The sequence below is a fragment of the Pecten maximus genome, chromosome 8 (genome assembly GCF_902652985.1).
Source record: "Pecten maximus chromosome 8, xPecMax1.1, whole genome shotgun sequence".
NCBI classification, from domain to species: Eukaryota; Metazoa; Mollusca; class Bivalvia; order Pectinida; family Pectinidae; genus Pecten; species Pecten maximus.
In genome coordinates, this window is record NC_047022.1 from 28488735 (window position 1) to 28505408 (window position 16674).

The 16674-nt window shown below is 38.5% G+C and overlaps 1 protein-coding gene across 1 annotated transcript in view; it reads left to right on the forward strand.

Moving 5' to 3' along the window:
• The window catches only part of LOC117333077 (clustered mitochondria protein homolog), a 48974-nt gene extending 32775 nt beyond the window's left edge, over window positions 1–16199 (forward strand). Inside the window, exons 31-35 of the mRNA XM_033892203.1 lie at window positions 1789–1914; window positions 2894–2979; window positions 3542–3671; window positions 5487–5695; window positions 10363–16199. Coding sequence (XP_033748094.1) covers window positions 1789–1914; window positions 2894–2979; window positions 3542–3671; window positions 5487–5695; window positions 10363–10636 — 825 coding nt within the window. The 3' untranslated portion in view covers window positions 10637–16199. The remainder of the gene's footprint in view (window positions 1–1788; window positions 1915–2893; window positions 2980–3541; window positions 3672–5486; window positions 5696–10362) is intronic.
• The last annotated feature ends 475 nt before the right edge of the window (window positions 16200–16674 follow it).

A 16674-nucleotide genomic window follows, 5' to 3' on the forward strand; every position in this document is an offset into this window, starting at 1 on the left:
GCTATTCAAATCGCCCTGCGTCCGTGGTCCGTCGTCCGTCCGTCCGTCCGTCCGTCCCTCCGTCCGTCCGTCCGTCCGTCCGTCCCTCCGTCCGTAAACAATTCTTGTTATCGCTAATCCTCAGAAAGTGCTGAAGGGATCTTTCTCAAATTTCATATGTAGGTTCCCCTTGGTGCCTAGTTATGCATATTGCATTTTGGGACCGATCGGAAAACAACATGGCCGACAGGCAGCCATTTTGGATTTTGACCATTGAAGTTTGTTATCGCTATTTCTGAGAAAGTACTGAAGGGATCTTTCTCAAATTTCATATGTAGGTTCCCCTTGGTGCCTAGTTATGCATATTGCATTTTGGGACCGATCGGAAAACAACATGGCCGACAGGCAGCCATCTTGGATTTTGACCATTGAAGTTTGTTATCTCTATTTCTGAGAAAGTACTGAAGGGATCTTCCTGAAATTTCATATCTAGGTACCCCTTGGTGTCTAGTTATGCATATTGCATTTTGGGACCGATCGGAAAACAACATGGCCGACAGGCAGCCATCTTGGATTTTGACTGTTGAAGTTTGTTATCGCTATTTCTGTGAAAGTACTGGAGGGATCTTTCTCAAATTTCATATGTAGGTTCCCCTTGGTGCCCAGTTATGCATATTGCATTTTGGGACCGATCGGAAAAAAACATGGCCGACAGGCAGCCATCTTGGATTTTGACCATTGAAGTTTGTTATCGCTATTTCTGAGAAAGTACTGAATGGATCTTTCTCAAATTTCATATGTAGGTTCCCCTTGGTGCGTTGTTATGCATATTGCATTTTGGGACCGATCGGAAAACAACATGGCCGACAGGCAGCCATCTTGGATTTTGACAATTGAAGTTTGTTATCTCTATTTCTGAGAAAGTACTGAAGGGATCTTCCTGAAATTTCATATCTAGGTTCCCCTTGGTGTCTAGTTATGCATATTGCATTTTGGGACCGATCGGAAAACAACATGGCCGACAGGCAGCCATCTTGGATTTTGATAATTGAAGTTTGTTATCACTATTTCTGAGAAAGCACTGAAGGGATCTTTCTCAAATTTCATATCTAGGTTCCCCTTGGTGCCTAGTTATGCATATTGTATTAGTTATGCATATTGCATTTTGAGACCAATCTGAAAACAACATGGCCGACAGGCAGCCATCTTGGATTTTGACAGTTGAAGTTTGTTATCGCTATTTATGAGAAAGTACTGAAGGGATCTTTCTCAAATTTCATAAGTAGGTTCCCCTTGGTCCCTTGTATTGCATTTTTGGACCAGTCTGTCCTGAAAACAACCTGACAAACAAACAGCCATTATCGTTAAATCTCAAATTTTTTATATAGCTAGGATTCCCTTGTTTGAAAAGTACTGGAGGGATGTCTCAATTTGCACAGATTAGTAAAATGAAGGGAAAAGTAGAGAAAAGATCAATCTGACATGGAAACTATGAAGATCATTCAATGGTGGGCGCCAAGATCCCTCTGGGATCTCTTGTATAGTGCTGTCAGAGTAAAATGACACATCACTTTATAGTGCTGTCAGAATGAAATTTATTTCACTTTATAGCTCAGTCAGAATGCAATGTTTCATTACTTTATATTGCTGCCAGAATGAAATGTCTTGTCAGTGAACTGCATAGTCTTGATCCTCCCTGAATTCTCATGTTAGAAATTTGATTTGGCTCTCTCAGAGAATAAGATTGTCTAAATCATTGTTTTGTTTTGTAAGCGAAAATAGCCCATGTTTGTTTTCTGTTTATTTCAGTCACATTTGGCACTCTACTGTTTTGCCAACAACCAAGTGTCCAGTTCTCTACGCTTGATGTACCGTACCCGCTACCTCGCTTTACTGTGTCATGGCGAGGAACATCCCGAAGTTGCTCTAATCGATGTAAGTTATTGAATTGTTCATCTCTGCTGGCTTCCTTCATTGTGCAAGGCAACTTTTATACAGTGAAGACCATGACATGGAGAGAGTATCAAAAATTGAAAGGGACTCATGAAATTCTAAAATATTCCTATTCCTATGGAGTTTTAATATGTATGGTTGAAGCCTAACTTTTAAATTGCTGTAATTAGCTAATCTCAGGAACTGCTGAGGTTTCGGGGTGCCAAGTGGCAGCAGGGTCATCTGTTTTACTCACATTTTCTTGTTTGAATTTAGAAATTGTGAAATTCGTTAAAATTCACATTGTGGTACAAAGTTTGTTGTGAAAAAAGGATTTAACAGGTTGTAACAAAGTCAAAGTCACTGTTTCCAAAATATTAGAACCCTATAGTTTCATGTCCTACAATGAGGTCATTTAAGGATGGATCACTAGACAGGTTCCCTCCCTTAGTACTCTACTCTCTGCCAGGGCTGTGCTCCGACCACAAAGGACCAGCAGTGGGTGTTGATTTTTTCACTGGTTAATTTCATTATCTGGTGATGAATGTGTTGCTAATTATATATAAACTTTGGTCAATAAACAAACAAAGGAAATTTTGAGTTTCACTTTTTAAAATGACTTCAGGCAAGCGTTTTCCAATGTGCTTTTGACAATGACACTATTGATGGCTGTTGCTTTGGCGGAAGTAACCATCTCCATGATGAGATAACATGTGCAATAAAGAAGTAGGAATTCCTACTCAAAATGGTTACTTGATACCGGTCCGATTTGTAGCATACCAAAGGGAGGTAATTGTGAAGGGTACCAGTCTAGAAGGATCACTAGAGGTGTTTTCCTTCAGTGCAATTGGTAGATTAGTGAATTGGGAAGTTAAAAGGTTTTGGATTGATTCCTGGTGGAGGTAAACTACTATCTTCCTGTAGTACATCTTTTTACTTGTCACTTGAAAATGGAATTATGACTGAAACATTTGTATTACAGAGCAATATAGGCCTGATCCTACATGCTGTCGAAGAGTATGAATTGTCACTAAGATTCCTGGAACATGCTCTACAACTCAATCAAAAGTAAGAGTAACTACTTAATCCACAGGAAAGGAGTACTGTATAGTCGTTAATACATTTGATTATTAAACTCCACAAATACTATAAACTTTACAGTATATAGTACAGTGTTCTATAATATTCAACTTTATAGGATTGGTATAGCTCAATTTGAAGATAGCTGCTCTGTCAATTTTAGAGATTTTGCTCCATTTCAGTATGGCTTGAATCAGAGCTGTTCCAGTATATCTATGGAACAGGAGGACTCTAGGTCCATCATCAAACAGGGGTCACCGATAGAAGCTGCATTTTCTCCAGCACCCACTATGTATAGAATTTCTCTATTTCTTGATTCCTCCCATTGGATATATATTTTACTGGAATAGCCCTTAGTATATGCTCTATTCCAGTATAGAGAGGGATTTTGTACTATTGTAGTATGGCTTGGTTCAGTATAGAGACAGTATACAATACTATACATGATCTATTTTAATATAGATAGAGATTTTGTAGCATGAAAATATTGACAAAAACGAAATCTGAAGTGGCTGTAAAAATGTTGTACTAAATCTGTTTTTTTCCCCAGGTTCCATCGTAAACTTAGCTTGAAGGTTGCCATGAGCTACCATCTGGTGGCAAGGACACACTCCTGTCGCGGAGACTTTAGAGCTGCCCTACAAACCGAGAAAGAGGCCTATGGTATATACAAACAAATGGTATGTGTAACAGGATTTTGTAGTACATCATCAAATAAAAACTGTTCTCTGCTTGATCTAGTGTAAAAGTGCTGTTGGTCATTAATTAATTGATTGGATGTGAAAGATAAACATAAAATGTCAGTAGAGGGCACATAAATAATGGTACCACTTCATGGTGCCACATAAATAATGGTACCACTTCATGGTGTCACATACATAATGGTACCACGTCATGGTGTCGCATACATAATGGTACCACTTCATGGTGTCACATACATAAATAATGGTACCACTTCATGGTGTCACATACATAATGGTACCACTTCATGGTGTCACATAAATAATGGTACCACTTCATGGTGTCACATAAATAATGGTACCACTTCATGGTGTCACATACATAATGGTACCACTTCATGGTGTCACATACATAATGGTACCACTTCATGGTGTCACATAAATAATGGTACCACTTCATGGTGTCACATACATAATGGTACCACTTCATGAAGTCAGGTGGCGTCTTTGTGATATTGTACAGTGGACCCTCGATAATCCGAACACCTTCGTTCCCAGTCCAAACCGTCCGGATTACGAGTTTTCCGGATTGCCGAATTTCGTGTACCAGGTCAAAAAAAATTGTCGTGTAAGAGTTATCTCCCATGATTATATACAATCCGGGACGTTTCATAAACACGTCTAATTATCAGACTTTTTAACAATAAATATACTTATGTTTCTGATATGATTCTTGTTTTGTTTTGTAGAAAGTAAAAAATAAACTATGTTTTTAAAAGAACATGTAAAGTGAAAGTTGTTTTATTTATAACGGGCATATTTGACCTACAAACAACACACATGTGTCACGTCCCGGAGGTTCACAAACAAGTAGAAATTACAAACGTTAAATACCTTAAATAAAATACCCGGATTTTACAACTTACCGTCAGTCCATGTTTTTTATGATTTTTACGTACCAGAAACCCCAAGCTATCTATTTAAAAGTACGTGACACCAGCGAGAACTACCCAAGATGTCCGATAATTATTAAACCCGTATTCACTTAACAATGTGACGCTTAGTTAAGTATCAGACGACTATTGACTAATTTGTGTGTAATCAACCCAGTTCTTGTGATCACTGCTTAATACGTAAATGTGTATGTAATTAATAACATGCATCTTTCAATGAGTCTTCGTTTCACATAACGGTGTTACAAAGCCGATATCCGTGTTTACCCAATACAAGTGTTAATGATGTTAATTACCGATCATAAATTTATTACATGTATTAGAGATTGATTAATTATCGTATCACGGCTGTAACATTTAGGTCGTAGAGAAAAAGCAATGTACCGTTATAAAAACAAAAGCTACACATTGTAACACAGGTAAACACCCGGGGCTATGACCTGGCAGCGGTCGCTATGACTACGCACAGTGTCAGGCGATAGTCTGTACAGCTGTCGACACGGGTGACTTGCCCCGACATTTTTTTCTCCTCGTGAAAATATCGTCCGGATTATTGAGGGAAATTTACTAATGAAAAGTATGTTCCGTTCCCAAAATGGGCTTCCGGAATCGGAATCCGAATTTCCGGACTGGTGAGTACAAATAACGTTACGGAAATACGTTCCCGTGCATTTCCGTCCGGACTGTGAGTTTTCCGGACTATCGGCGTCCGGATTATCGCGGGTCCACTGTATACAAAATTAGCTGTCAGAACTGATCTGATATCCCGGGTTTCCAGTGGTAATAGATTACTGTATTTATACCTGTACAAATGTATAAGACATCATTTACCAACCTAACATTACCTGGTGGTTTGCTTCAGCTTGGCGAGGAACATGACAGGACTAAGGAGAGCTCTGACTGCCTGAAACACCTCACACAGCAGGCTGTTGTGTTCCAAAAGAAGATGAATGAGATCTACAAGGGAGAGAAGAGCATCACACTTCCTCCCCTCCAGATACAGACCCCCTCTATTGCCAGTGTGATGGAAACACTTAACGCAATCAACGGCATTGTCTTTGTACAGATCAGGTAAGCAGAAGAACTGCTGGTCTGTCTTATCTCTGTACAGATCAGGTAGACAGGAGTACTGCTGGTCTGTCTTATCTCACTACAGATCAGGTAGGTAGGAGTACTGCTGGTCTGTCTTATCTCTGTACAGATCAGGTAGACAGGAGTACTGCTGGTCTGTCTTATCTCTGTACAGATCGGGTAGACAGGAGTACTGCTGGTCTGTCTTATCTCTGTACAGATCAGGTAGACAGGAGTACTGCTGGTCTGTCTTATCTCTGTACAGATCAGGTAGACAGGAGTACTGCTGGTCTGTCTTATCTCTGTACAGATCAGGTAGACAGGAGTACTGCTGGTCTGTCTTATCTCTGTACAGATCAGGTAGACAGGAGTACTGCTGGTCTGTCTTATCTTTATACAAATCAGGTAGACAGGAGTACTGCTGCTCTGTCTTATCTTTATACAGATCAGGTAGACAGGAGTACTGCTGGTCTGTCTTATCTTTATACAGATCAGGTAGACAGGAGTACTGCTGCTCTGTCTTATCTCTATACAGATCGGGTAGACAAGAGTACTGCTGGTCTGTCTTATCTCTGTACAGATCAGGTAGACAGGAGTACTGCTGGTCTGTCTTATCTCTATACAGATCAGGTAGACAGGAGTACTGCTGGTCTGTCTTATCTCTGTACAGATCAGGTAGACAGGAGTACTGCTGGTCTGTCTTATCTCTGTACAGATCAGGTAGACAGGAGTACTGCTGGTCTGTCTTATCTCTGTACAGATCAGGTAGACAGGAGTACTGCTGGTCTGTCTTATCTTTATACAGATCAGGTAGACAGGAGTACTGCTGGTCTGTCTTATCTTTATACAGATCGGGTAGACAGGAGTACTGCTGGTCTGTCTTATCTCTATACAGATCGGGTAGACAGGAGTACTGCTGCTCTGTCTTATTAGGTCATCTGACCCGAAGGGTCAGGATGACCTATAGCCATCATGCTTCGTCCGTCGTCGTCCGCCGTGCGCCGTGCGCCGTGCGTCGTCCGTCGTCCGCCGTCCGCCGTCCGTAAACTTTTCACATTTCAATCTTCTTCTCAAGTTCCACCAGTGGGATTAAGCTGAAACTTGCCTGAAATGATCCTGAGATGGTCCTGACCAAGTGTTGTTATTTTTCGGGTCAGTCCGAAATCCAAGATGGCCGCCATAGCCGCCATTTTGAAAACACATTTTAAACTTCTTCTCAAGTTCCACCAGTGCTGTTGGGCTGAAACTTGCCAGAAATGATCCTGAGATGATCCCGACCAAGTGTTGTTATTTTTCGGGTCAGTCCAAAATCCAAGATGGCCGCCATAGCCGCCATCTTGAAAAACACATTTTAAACTTCTTCTCAAGTTCCACCAGTGCTATTGAGCTGAAACTTGCCTGAAATGATCCTGACATGATCCCGACCAAGTGTTGTTATTTTTCGGGTCGGTCCGAAATCCAAGATGGCCGCCATAGCCGCCATCTTGAAAAACACATTTTAAACTTCTTCTAAAGTTCCACTGGTGCTATTGAGCTGAAACTTGCCTGAAATGATCCTGATATGATCCCGACCAAGTGTTGTTATTTTTCGGGTCGGTCCAAAATCCAAGATGGCCACCATAGCCGCCATCTTGAACAACACATTTTAAACTTCTTCTCAAGTTCCACCAGTGCTTTTGAGCTGAAACTTGCCTGAAATGATCCTGAGATGATCCCGACCAAGTGTTGTTATTTTTCGGGTCGGTCCAAAATCCAAGATGGCCGCCATAGCCGCCATCTTGAAAAACACATTTTAAACTTCTTTTCAGGTTCAACCAGTGCTATTGAGCTGAAACTGGCCTGAAATGATCCTGATATGATCCCGACCAAGTGTTGTTATTTTTTGGGTCCGTCCGAAATCCAAGATGGCCGCCATAGCCGCCATCTTGAAAAACTTATTTTAAACTTCTTCTCAAGTTCCACCAGGGCTGTTGGGCTGAAACTTGCCAGAAATGATCCTGAGATGATCCCGACCAAGTGTTGTTATTTTTCGGGTCGGTCTGAAGTCCAAGATGGCCGCCATAGCCGCCATCTTGAAAAAACACATTTTAAACTTCTTCTCAAGTTCCAGCAGTGCTATTGAGCTGAAACTTGCCTGAAATGATCCTGATATGATCCCGACCAAGTGTTGTTATTTTTCGGGTCGGTCCAAAATCCAAGATGGCCGCCATAGCCGCCATCTTGTAAAAAACATTTTAAACTTCTTCTCAGGTTCCACCAGTGCTATTGAGCTGAAACTGGCCTGAAATGATCCTGAGATGATCACGACCAAGTGTTGTTATTTTTCGGTTCCGTCCGAAATCCAAGATGGCCGCCATAGCCGCCATCTTGAAAAATTTATTTTAAACTTCTTCTCAAGTTCCACCAGGGCTGTTGGGCTGAAACTTGCCAGAAATGATCCTGAGATGATCCCGACCAAGTGTTGTTATTTTTCGGGTCGGTCCGAAATCCAAGATGGCCGCCATAGGCGCCATCTTGAAAAACACATTTTAAACTTCTTCTCAAGTTCCACCAGTGCTGTTGGGCTGAAACTTGCCTGAAATGTTCCTGAGATGATCACGACCAAGTGTTGTTATTTTTTAGATTGGTCTGAAATGCAAGATGGCCGCCATATCCGCCATCTTAAAAAACACATTTTAAACTTCTTCTCCAGTTCCACTGGTGCCATTGAGCTTGAAATTGGTGAGGATGTTAAGGAAGGAGTGCCAACAAAGTGTTGCTATTTTTTCGGCCTTGTAAAAACTTTGGCATGGCAGCAATGGCGGCCATTTTGTAACATGATTGCGCAATCATGGTTTTCCTGAACAACACCTATTTCAAACTTCTTCTCAAATTCCACTGGTGGGATTCAGCTCTAACTTACCAGAAATGATCCTTAGATGGTCCAGACCAAGTGTTATTATTGATTGGGTCGGTCAGATATCCAAGATGGCCACCATGGCCAACAGTGCCACTATATACTTGCTACAGAGAATGCATACTACAATAATATAAGGGTTTTAATTTAGAGTCAGATGACCGTTAAGGCCCCTGGGCCTCTTGTCTTTATACAGATCAGGTAGACAGGAGTACTGCTGGTCTGTCTTATCTTTATACAGATCAGGTAGACAGGAGTACTGCTGCTCTGTCTTATCTCTATACAGATCGGGTAGACAAGAGTACTGCTGGTCTGTCTTATCTCTGTACAGATCAGGTAGACAGGAGTACTGCTGGTCTGTCTTATCTCTATACAGATCAGGTAGACAAGAGTACTGCTGGTCTGTCTTATCTCTATATAGATCAGGTAGACAGGAGTACTGCTGGTCTGTCTTATCTCTGTACAGATCAGGTAGGTAGGAGTACTGCTGGTCTGTCTTGTCTCTGTACAGATCAGGTAGACAGGAGTACTGCTGGTCTGTCTTGTCTTTAAACAGATCAGGTAGACAGGAGTACTGCTGGTCTGTCTTATCTCTGTACAGATCAGGTAGACAGGAGTACTGCTGGTCTGTCTTATCTCTGTACAGATCAGGTAGACAGGAGTACTGCTGGTCTGTCTTATCTCTGTACAGATCAGGTAGACAGGAGTACTGCTGGTCTGTCTTATCTCTGTACAGATCAGGTAGACAGGAGTACTGCTGGTCTGTCTTATCTCTGTACAGATCAGGTAGACAGGAGTACTGCTGGTCTGCCTTATCTCTGTACAGATCAGGTAGACAGGAGTACTGCTGGTCTGTCTTATCTCTGTACAGATCGGGTAGACAGGAGTACTGCTGGTCTGTCTTATCTCTGTACAGATCGGGTAGACAGGAGTACTGCTGGTCTGTCTTATCTTTATACAGATCGGGTAGACAGGAGTACTGCTGGTCTGTCTTATCTCTGTACAGATCAGGTAGACAAGAGTACTGCTGGTCTGTCTTATAGAATATGAAAACCTTTTTGTTGACACAGAAAAATGGCTAAGACTCGTGTCAAAACAAATATTTAGAATTTCTACTCACTAGACGACTTATTTCTTTCTCATTGTGATGAGAGGAGATATTTTCAATTCAGTATGTCCTATTTATATTGATCTGGAACTAATCTGACAGTATTCACACCCTACCTACCAAACAAATGATTTATTAGCTAACAACAGCCAACTATTACATGTGTATGTTTTAAAATGCTTTAAATTGTTGGTCTTTTCACGAGACAGGTCGGTAATTGTGAGGAAAATATGACATAAAATCAAAATCAAAAGCATTGTCTGATTTTAGTGATTTAACAATTTTTATTTGTTTCCTGAAAACTGGACAAATTTTTTGTCACGAATCTCAGGTCTGTAGTGGAATTACACTGGGTCGATCATCTGCGACCAGGTAGCTCAATTGGCAGAGCATCCGGCTAGTGTTCGCAGGCCCGGGTTCGAACCCCATTCTAGCCGTGCATTTTTCCTCTGCTATTACAGGTTCATGACTTTAATGTTACCAACATAAAGATTATCCGATTAGAATCAGTATTTTAAGTCTTAACTTGTAGTTAAAACTGTACAAATGAATTAGAATAAGATAATGTTGAAACTGTACAAATGAATTAGAATAAGATAATGTTGAAACTGTACAAATGATTCAGGATAAGATGATAAAGGACATGTTTCTTATTCTCTTCAGCCCAAATGACCTGGATAAGATTAAACAACAGATGGGACAGACATCCATGGAGTCTGCACCAATTATCCTAGACAAAACAAATGGTGTAGACAAACAGAACGGTACAACTGACGAAAAAGGGGACACTCCCGAGGAAAACAACACAGAGGATAAAGAAAACATGTCAAAAGAGTGTACTTCATCAAAATGTCAGGGTGACATTGCAGAAATGAAAGCCAAAGTCATGCAGCAGAGTCAGGTCCCTCCAGAAGTTGTCGTCGCCAACGGACAGTGAAGCTTGATACCCCTCTTGTCTGTTCCATCGATTGACAGACAAGGTTTACAAGTTTGACTGGTGCCACTGCTCATTTTATCAAATTGTTTTGTTTTTTTTTCACACCAACTTCGTTGGAAGGAGGAATGAGGTGATTGATGAAGAATTTTCAGATTGCATGGGATTGTATAAAACAAGGCACTCTGAAGTGAAGGAGTGATAGACCTGTGGTAAACTATCTACAGAACAAATACATGTCTAGACTGGCACATGTCATAGCATGCATATCTGTGATAAACTTAACTTTGAAACAGTTATTGTTGATACTGTTTAGAAATCAGCTCTGGTTACTGAGAACCTCACATGCCCAATGTGTCTATGTCAAGCTTTTAATGTATACAGGAGCACTTCAAAAGCTGGGAACATTTTTCACTTGTAATGTACAGCTTCAAATGTGCTAGCGAGATCAAAACATATCCTGGATTATTGAAACCAGATCATTGGTACCATGGTAGTTAGACAAAATTACTGCATGTATTGGTCAGATAAATGGCGACTCTCCAAGATCAATACTGGACTAGTTTAAATGTTGTAGGTACTAGGTATGCAAGCTTGTGTGGTGTAAAGACTGAAATATGGTCTGTTCTTCATACCAAGTACAAATGCTTTAGACATCACAGTCAGGACGGACTGCTAGTGCATGCTGTAGAATTTTCTGACATTTAAAGAAGGGTTCTGATTTGTGGGGAGAGAAAAGTAACATGAATAGATCAGACGAATGGTTTATACAACCAATGTAACCAGTTTGTAAGTCGATATAAAAACATTATTTTGTTTCAAGCATTTAATTTAATACGTTATATTTTGTGTGTGTTTGACAGACACCCTGGGCTTATCAGACACCCCAGTATATATGTTTCTGTTTTATAGATGTGATCATTAGTTAGTATATTTTGAGTCATTATAGTAATGCTCTTCCAAAACCATCACCTGGCTATGGTGTTTTCCCGAGGCTTTAATAGGAATGGAACTTGGTCTAGACTGTTGATGATGTGCATGGCCAGTTTTCTTAATTCAAAAAAAAAAAAAAAAAAAAAGATTGAAAACTGAGGTAAATCTGCTAAACTTTGAAATACAGATTTGTATTTTATGACATGTTTGCCTACTCTATAATTACGTATATCTCTGGTGGAAACAATATTTCCGAAAAAGCATATAGGAATTTAATACCTGAACAATTTTTTATGGACATGAAAGTAAGGTGACTTACTGTAATAGATGGATGTCTTCCACACTCCTCTTTGGACGTGTTTGATACAGATGTGTCGACAGGTGAAGTTTTAGTCACTATCAGATCATCATTGTAAATGTATAAGTTCAGATCATTTGTACATAGGTCATCATTCAATCCTTGTCATTAGTTTTCATCTTCCAGAGAGACTAGAATCATTTGAGCTGATCTCTGAATAATAAGTGGTGTCTGCGTATACAAAGTTATACAATGTATATAAACAGGAGAAACCCACATATCAGTATCTGTAGGAGAGATTTTAAATGTGTGTTGCATCCAAGTTCAAATTTCAATCAAAATTATAAATAGTGAACACATACTTTGGCTATATGCAACAAACAGATGTACGTAAGCATCTCCTAGGAAACTACAAATTTTGACTTGGAGTTTATTCATGAATACAATGTAAAAATGACAGGAATACAGGGATGAAAAAGTCTGTGTGGTGTTGTGTGATATTTAGTGAAATGACGGTGCATGTTATAGAGTAGTTATAGGGGTCCGTACTGTTATTGTGTGATATAGGTATTGTGTGAATATTATCTCTATAACATGCCTGGGTAGATAAGGCTAGTGGGTAGATATGGAGATAAACCATGTCTGTTTTATCTCACTAATTTACCTAGGTAGATAAGGCTAGTGGGTAGATATAAGGATAAACTGTGTCTGTCTTACCTTGCTAATTTACCTGGGTAGATAAGGCTAGTAGGGTTGACATGGGGATAAACCATGTCTGTTTTATCTCACTAATTTACCTGGGTAGATAAGGCTAGGGATAAACCATGTTTGTTTTTACTCGCTAATTTACCTGGGTAGATAAGGCTAGTATGGTAGATGAGGATAAACCTCGTTAAAATGGCATTTTTTTACTGTGGGTTAAGATATTGTTCTGCATTTAAATGGATAGTGTCAAGCCAAGTGCATTTAAGGCATTGATGGGGAACATATATTGTTCCTTAAAGGGGAGATAACTGATACAGAAGTTTTACTTAAAATGTTACCTAATCAGATTAAATGGATTTGACTTTCCACTGTAGATTCTCTAGTCATCTATACTGTGGTATAGAAGAAGAAAAAATTGTAATGTAAGTCAAAATAATTTCAAACAAACAAGTAAATGAGGTTTATTGCTAAACAGTTATTTTCAAATTAATTTTGGATGTGCAGCATGCTTTAGATGTTTTAATGACTGTTTTACTGCTTGTTGATACCTGTAGATAACCGCCTGTAACGCATGCTGTCTGGCCCAGTCCTGGAGGATGGGTACAGGGTATCTCTGTTTATCCTACCTGTAGATAACCGCCTGTAACGCATGCTGTCTGGCCCAGTCCTGGAGGATGGGTACAGGGTATCTCTGTTGATCCTACCTGTAGAAGGGGCTATCCATATGTTACTAGGGTGGGCTGAACATATTCAGCCATCGCCACTAGTATGTAGTTAATTGACTTCCTGTCTTGAGACAAACAAGGGAACAATATGAATATATTCCAGTAAACAGCCCAAGAACTAGTGACCTTCCCCTGAAATTTCTCCCCCACTGAGTGGAGTCATTACTCCCAATATGACAACAAGTGACATTATTGGTCGAAATTTAAAGGACTGTTTCTTATTTGCATAAAGAGATATTAGTTATGATTTATCATATAAAAACACTGACTGCGTAGTTGTGAACATTTTTTTTTTTTTTTTGCTGATTTTTTAAAAGTTTGATTCTTTCACCAAAGGAATAAGATTAAAAGACTGATTATGAGATGAAATTTATGCAACAGAAAACATTTGTTTCTGTATTAAATCAATGAGTAAACACCAGTATACTGATATGGATATACATATATCAGTAAATTGATATGTCACCTTGTAAGTCAGTGACCATGACCTTGTGGGTTGACCTTTCACCCTTAACCGGTAGTCCTAGTATTGATTGGCTTGTAGACGTTACATTCCAAATTATCTTGCACTTTTAGTGTTTATGTAGAGTGATTGTAAAATAATATGTATTATTACCTGCTTTAGTTGTTCAAAGACTGACGAACTGAAAGTGCTATGCAGATATCCTTGACAATTTGCCAATTTTTGCCATATAAAATCACTCTCAGCTTATAACAGACCTTTAATGATTTTTTTTTTCTGTCCATATTGACAGTGAATTATGTAGTTTAAATTTACTGTAGAACATTACTGATGCACATACAAAAGTAGATGAAAGTTTCAGTTTAAAATTGATTGTGATGTCTATAGTTTATGAACAAGCATGAGTTCTGATAGACCTGGGTAAAGTTTAAGAGTTGATGCATTTAGTCAGGAGTGGTTTCTAAAACCCATGTAGCATTTTAGTAATAAGTAACTGTATATTAATTTCAAGTCTTTCACATAAAAAGATTCATTTAAGATTTATTTTTCATATACATCACACGTTAATATTATATATTATACCTCTTATAGAGATGTGTATAAACCAAATACATTATTTTATTTTATGCATTTAATTGTCTAGATTTGTTGAAATGAAATTATTATGGAACATTTTACAATAATAAATAGGGTCGATACCGGATTACTTCCCTTGATCATATTTCAGTTGTACAGAACAACAGAATTCCCCACTGTCATTGATTTTGATGGAAAAATCCAGTTTGTAAGTTTCCATAGCGATGTATTTACATATGATATCACAGACTCTGATTTATTATTCTAGTCATTGGTCAATGGTGTAGAAAACAATGTACATCTCACAAAATATATAAAGTATATAGCAGCTCGCTGCTTGTATGGGTACCCAAACTATTGTTTAATATACTGGTGACTTTATATAGATAACCGAAGACTGCAAAAACAGTGTTAACACAGTGTTGAGAGAACACTTCAGAAAGAGTACAGCAATATAGTAGATCCTATAACGGGATCACTGGTTTATATTACTATTCTTACGCTCCACCGATCGAGCTATAGAGAAGATCTCTCTAGCCGAGTGGTATATTGCAGGTAGTATTTACCAGGGTTTACAATAGCGTTAGCATTAAGAGGTCTGCTACAATTCTGGTACTAGACTGAACACTGCTATGAACATTATCATGGGGAGGTAATCCGGCAGTTGATGTGTGGTTTGAGTTGTGACGTTTGTATAATAACCAGTATAGAGGGGAGGTAATCCGGCAGTCAGTTGTGTGGTTTTTTAATTGTGTTCACATTTTAGTGTATTTTAGTAAATTGCATGAATCGAAAATATGTTCTTGAAAATATTTCATAGTTGAATCAAATTATTTTCAAATGAAATCAAGTACTTGTTTACCATTTTATTATCTTTTGATAATATTATGATTTGTTTAAGAATAATTTACATTAAAACATTAATGTGTGTGTATATATATATATATATACATACAATACTGTAATATGATTTTAAAGGAAAGAAAGAGCTGTCTGCAAATGAAATATATAGTGAGAGCAATAGAGGTCTCTTGATAAGATTTAAAATTAGATGCTCAGGTATATGTTAACACTGACACAAGTACACCTATTGTATATTATGTGTTGTTATTTTACCAGATTATACTTTACCTGTATTATATAGATATATTATATAACCAAAAAGTTCAGGGTGACTGATGCATTGTAAAAAATCTACACCAATATCCATCCATTTGTTAACCTAGCCTATTGCCTGCTGCTGTAGTTATTGGCAAATAAGCCCCTTCAATTTTGTATAATCATCAATTTTAAAATTGTAGGCTAAGTGTTTCCCCGATTAGCCCTCCCAAAATTTAATGCTAAACTTTTAACAAGGAAAGTGATTTATTAGAGGATAAAAATATGATAATTCCCTTGATTCTTAAGAAAAATTGAAAAATATAGAAAACTAGGCACATTATGTATTCTTGCTAGACTAGTTTATAGATTTATAATACACATGACCAGCAATAGGTAGTCTAGGATATATGAATATAAATGTACATGTAATAGCAAGTGTCATGAAATGTGCATTTAGCATTTAACCTTAGTAAAATTTGTCTTGAAATATGATGATCAAATTAACAGTGTTTTTGTGGTAGCTTGTCCAACGAAGTGTAATTGCAGTACAAGAGCTTTGTATCTACTGGGAACTTATGCATGTAAAAATGGTTAGACGTTTACATAATAATTTGGTTGGTTCCAAGATTTTTTTTTTCATGAATATATTTTCTGCATTGTGAGGTAGTGTACCATATACTTGTGTGTTATCATGATCCATAACATCATATCCAAGACTGGTTTGGATGTCGAAATCATCAATAAAACTAGTAATTACTAGCAACACCATGAGTTTGTTGTATATTTTGAACTTTTTATCTTTGGCTGAAGATAAACTGAAATTGTGAATGATATAGTCCCCACAGGGGTAGGTAAATTGCTGAAATTTCAACAATATTCTTCTTCATACCTGGATATATACTTGTGAAATACAGATTTGGTCCAAGGGAAGGGTATAAAGTTAACCATAATTCTACCACAATACCTTGTGTTATTCAACTCTCAGACCATCAGTTAATCATTACAGCTGTTGCTTAACAATCTGTTTATACCACACGTGGTATAAACTCTGTACGCATTTCGATTGGCTATCACGGTGAACTTTGACCCAAGCTGCAATTGTTAAAGACATCATCAATAATCTAATGACGTCACATCACCGGGTCCCGGACGTCACCGGTACACTTTATTTGCATACGCGAAATTATACTTGGCCACGTTTCCCTTTGATTCAAGCCAATATTATTGTGGTAGAAACAGG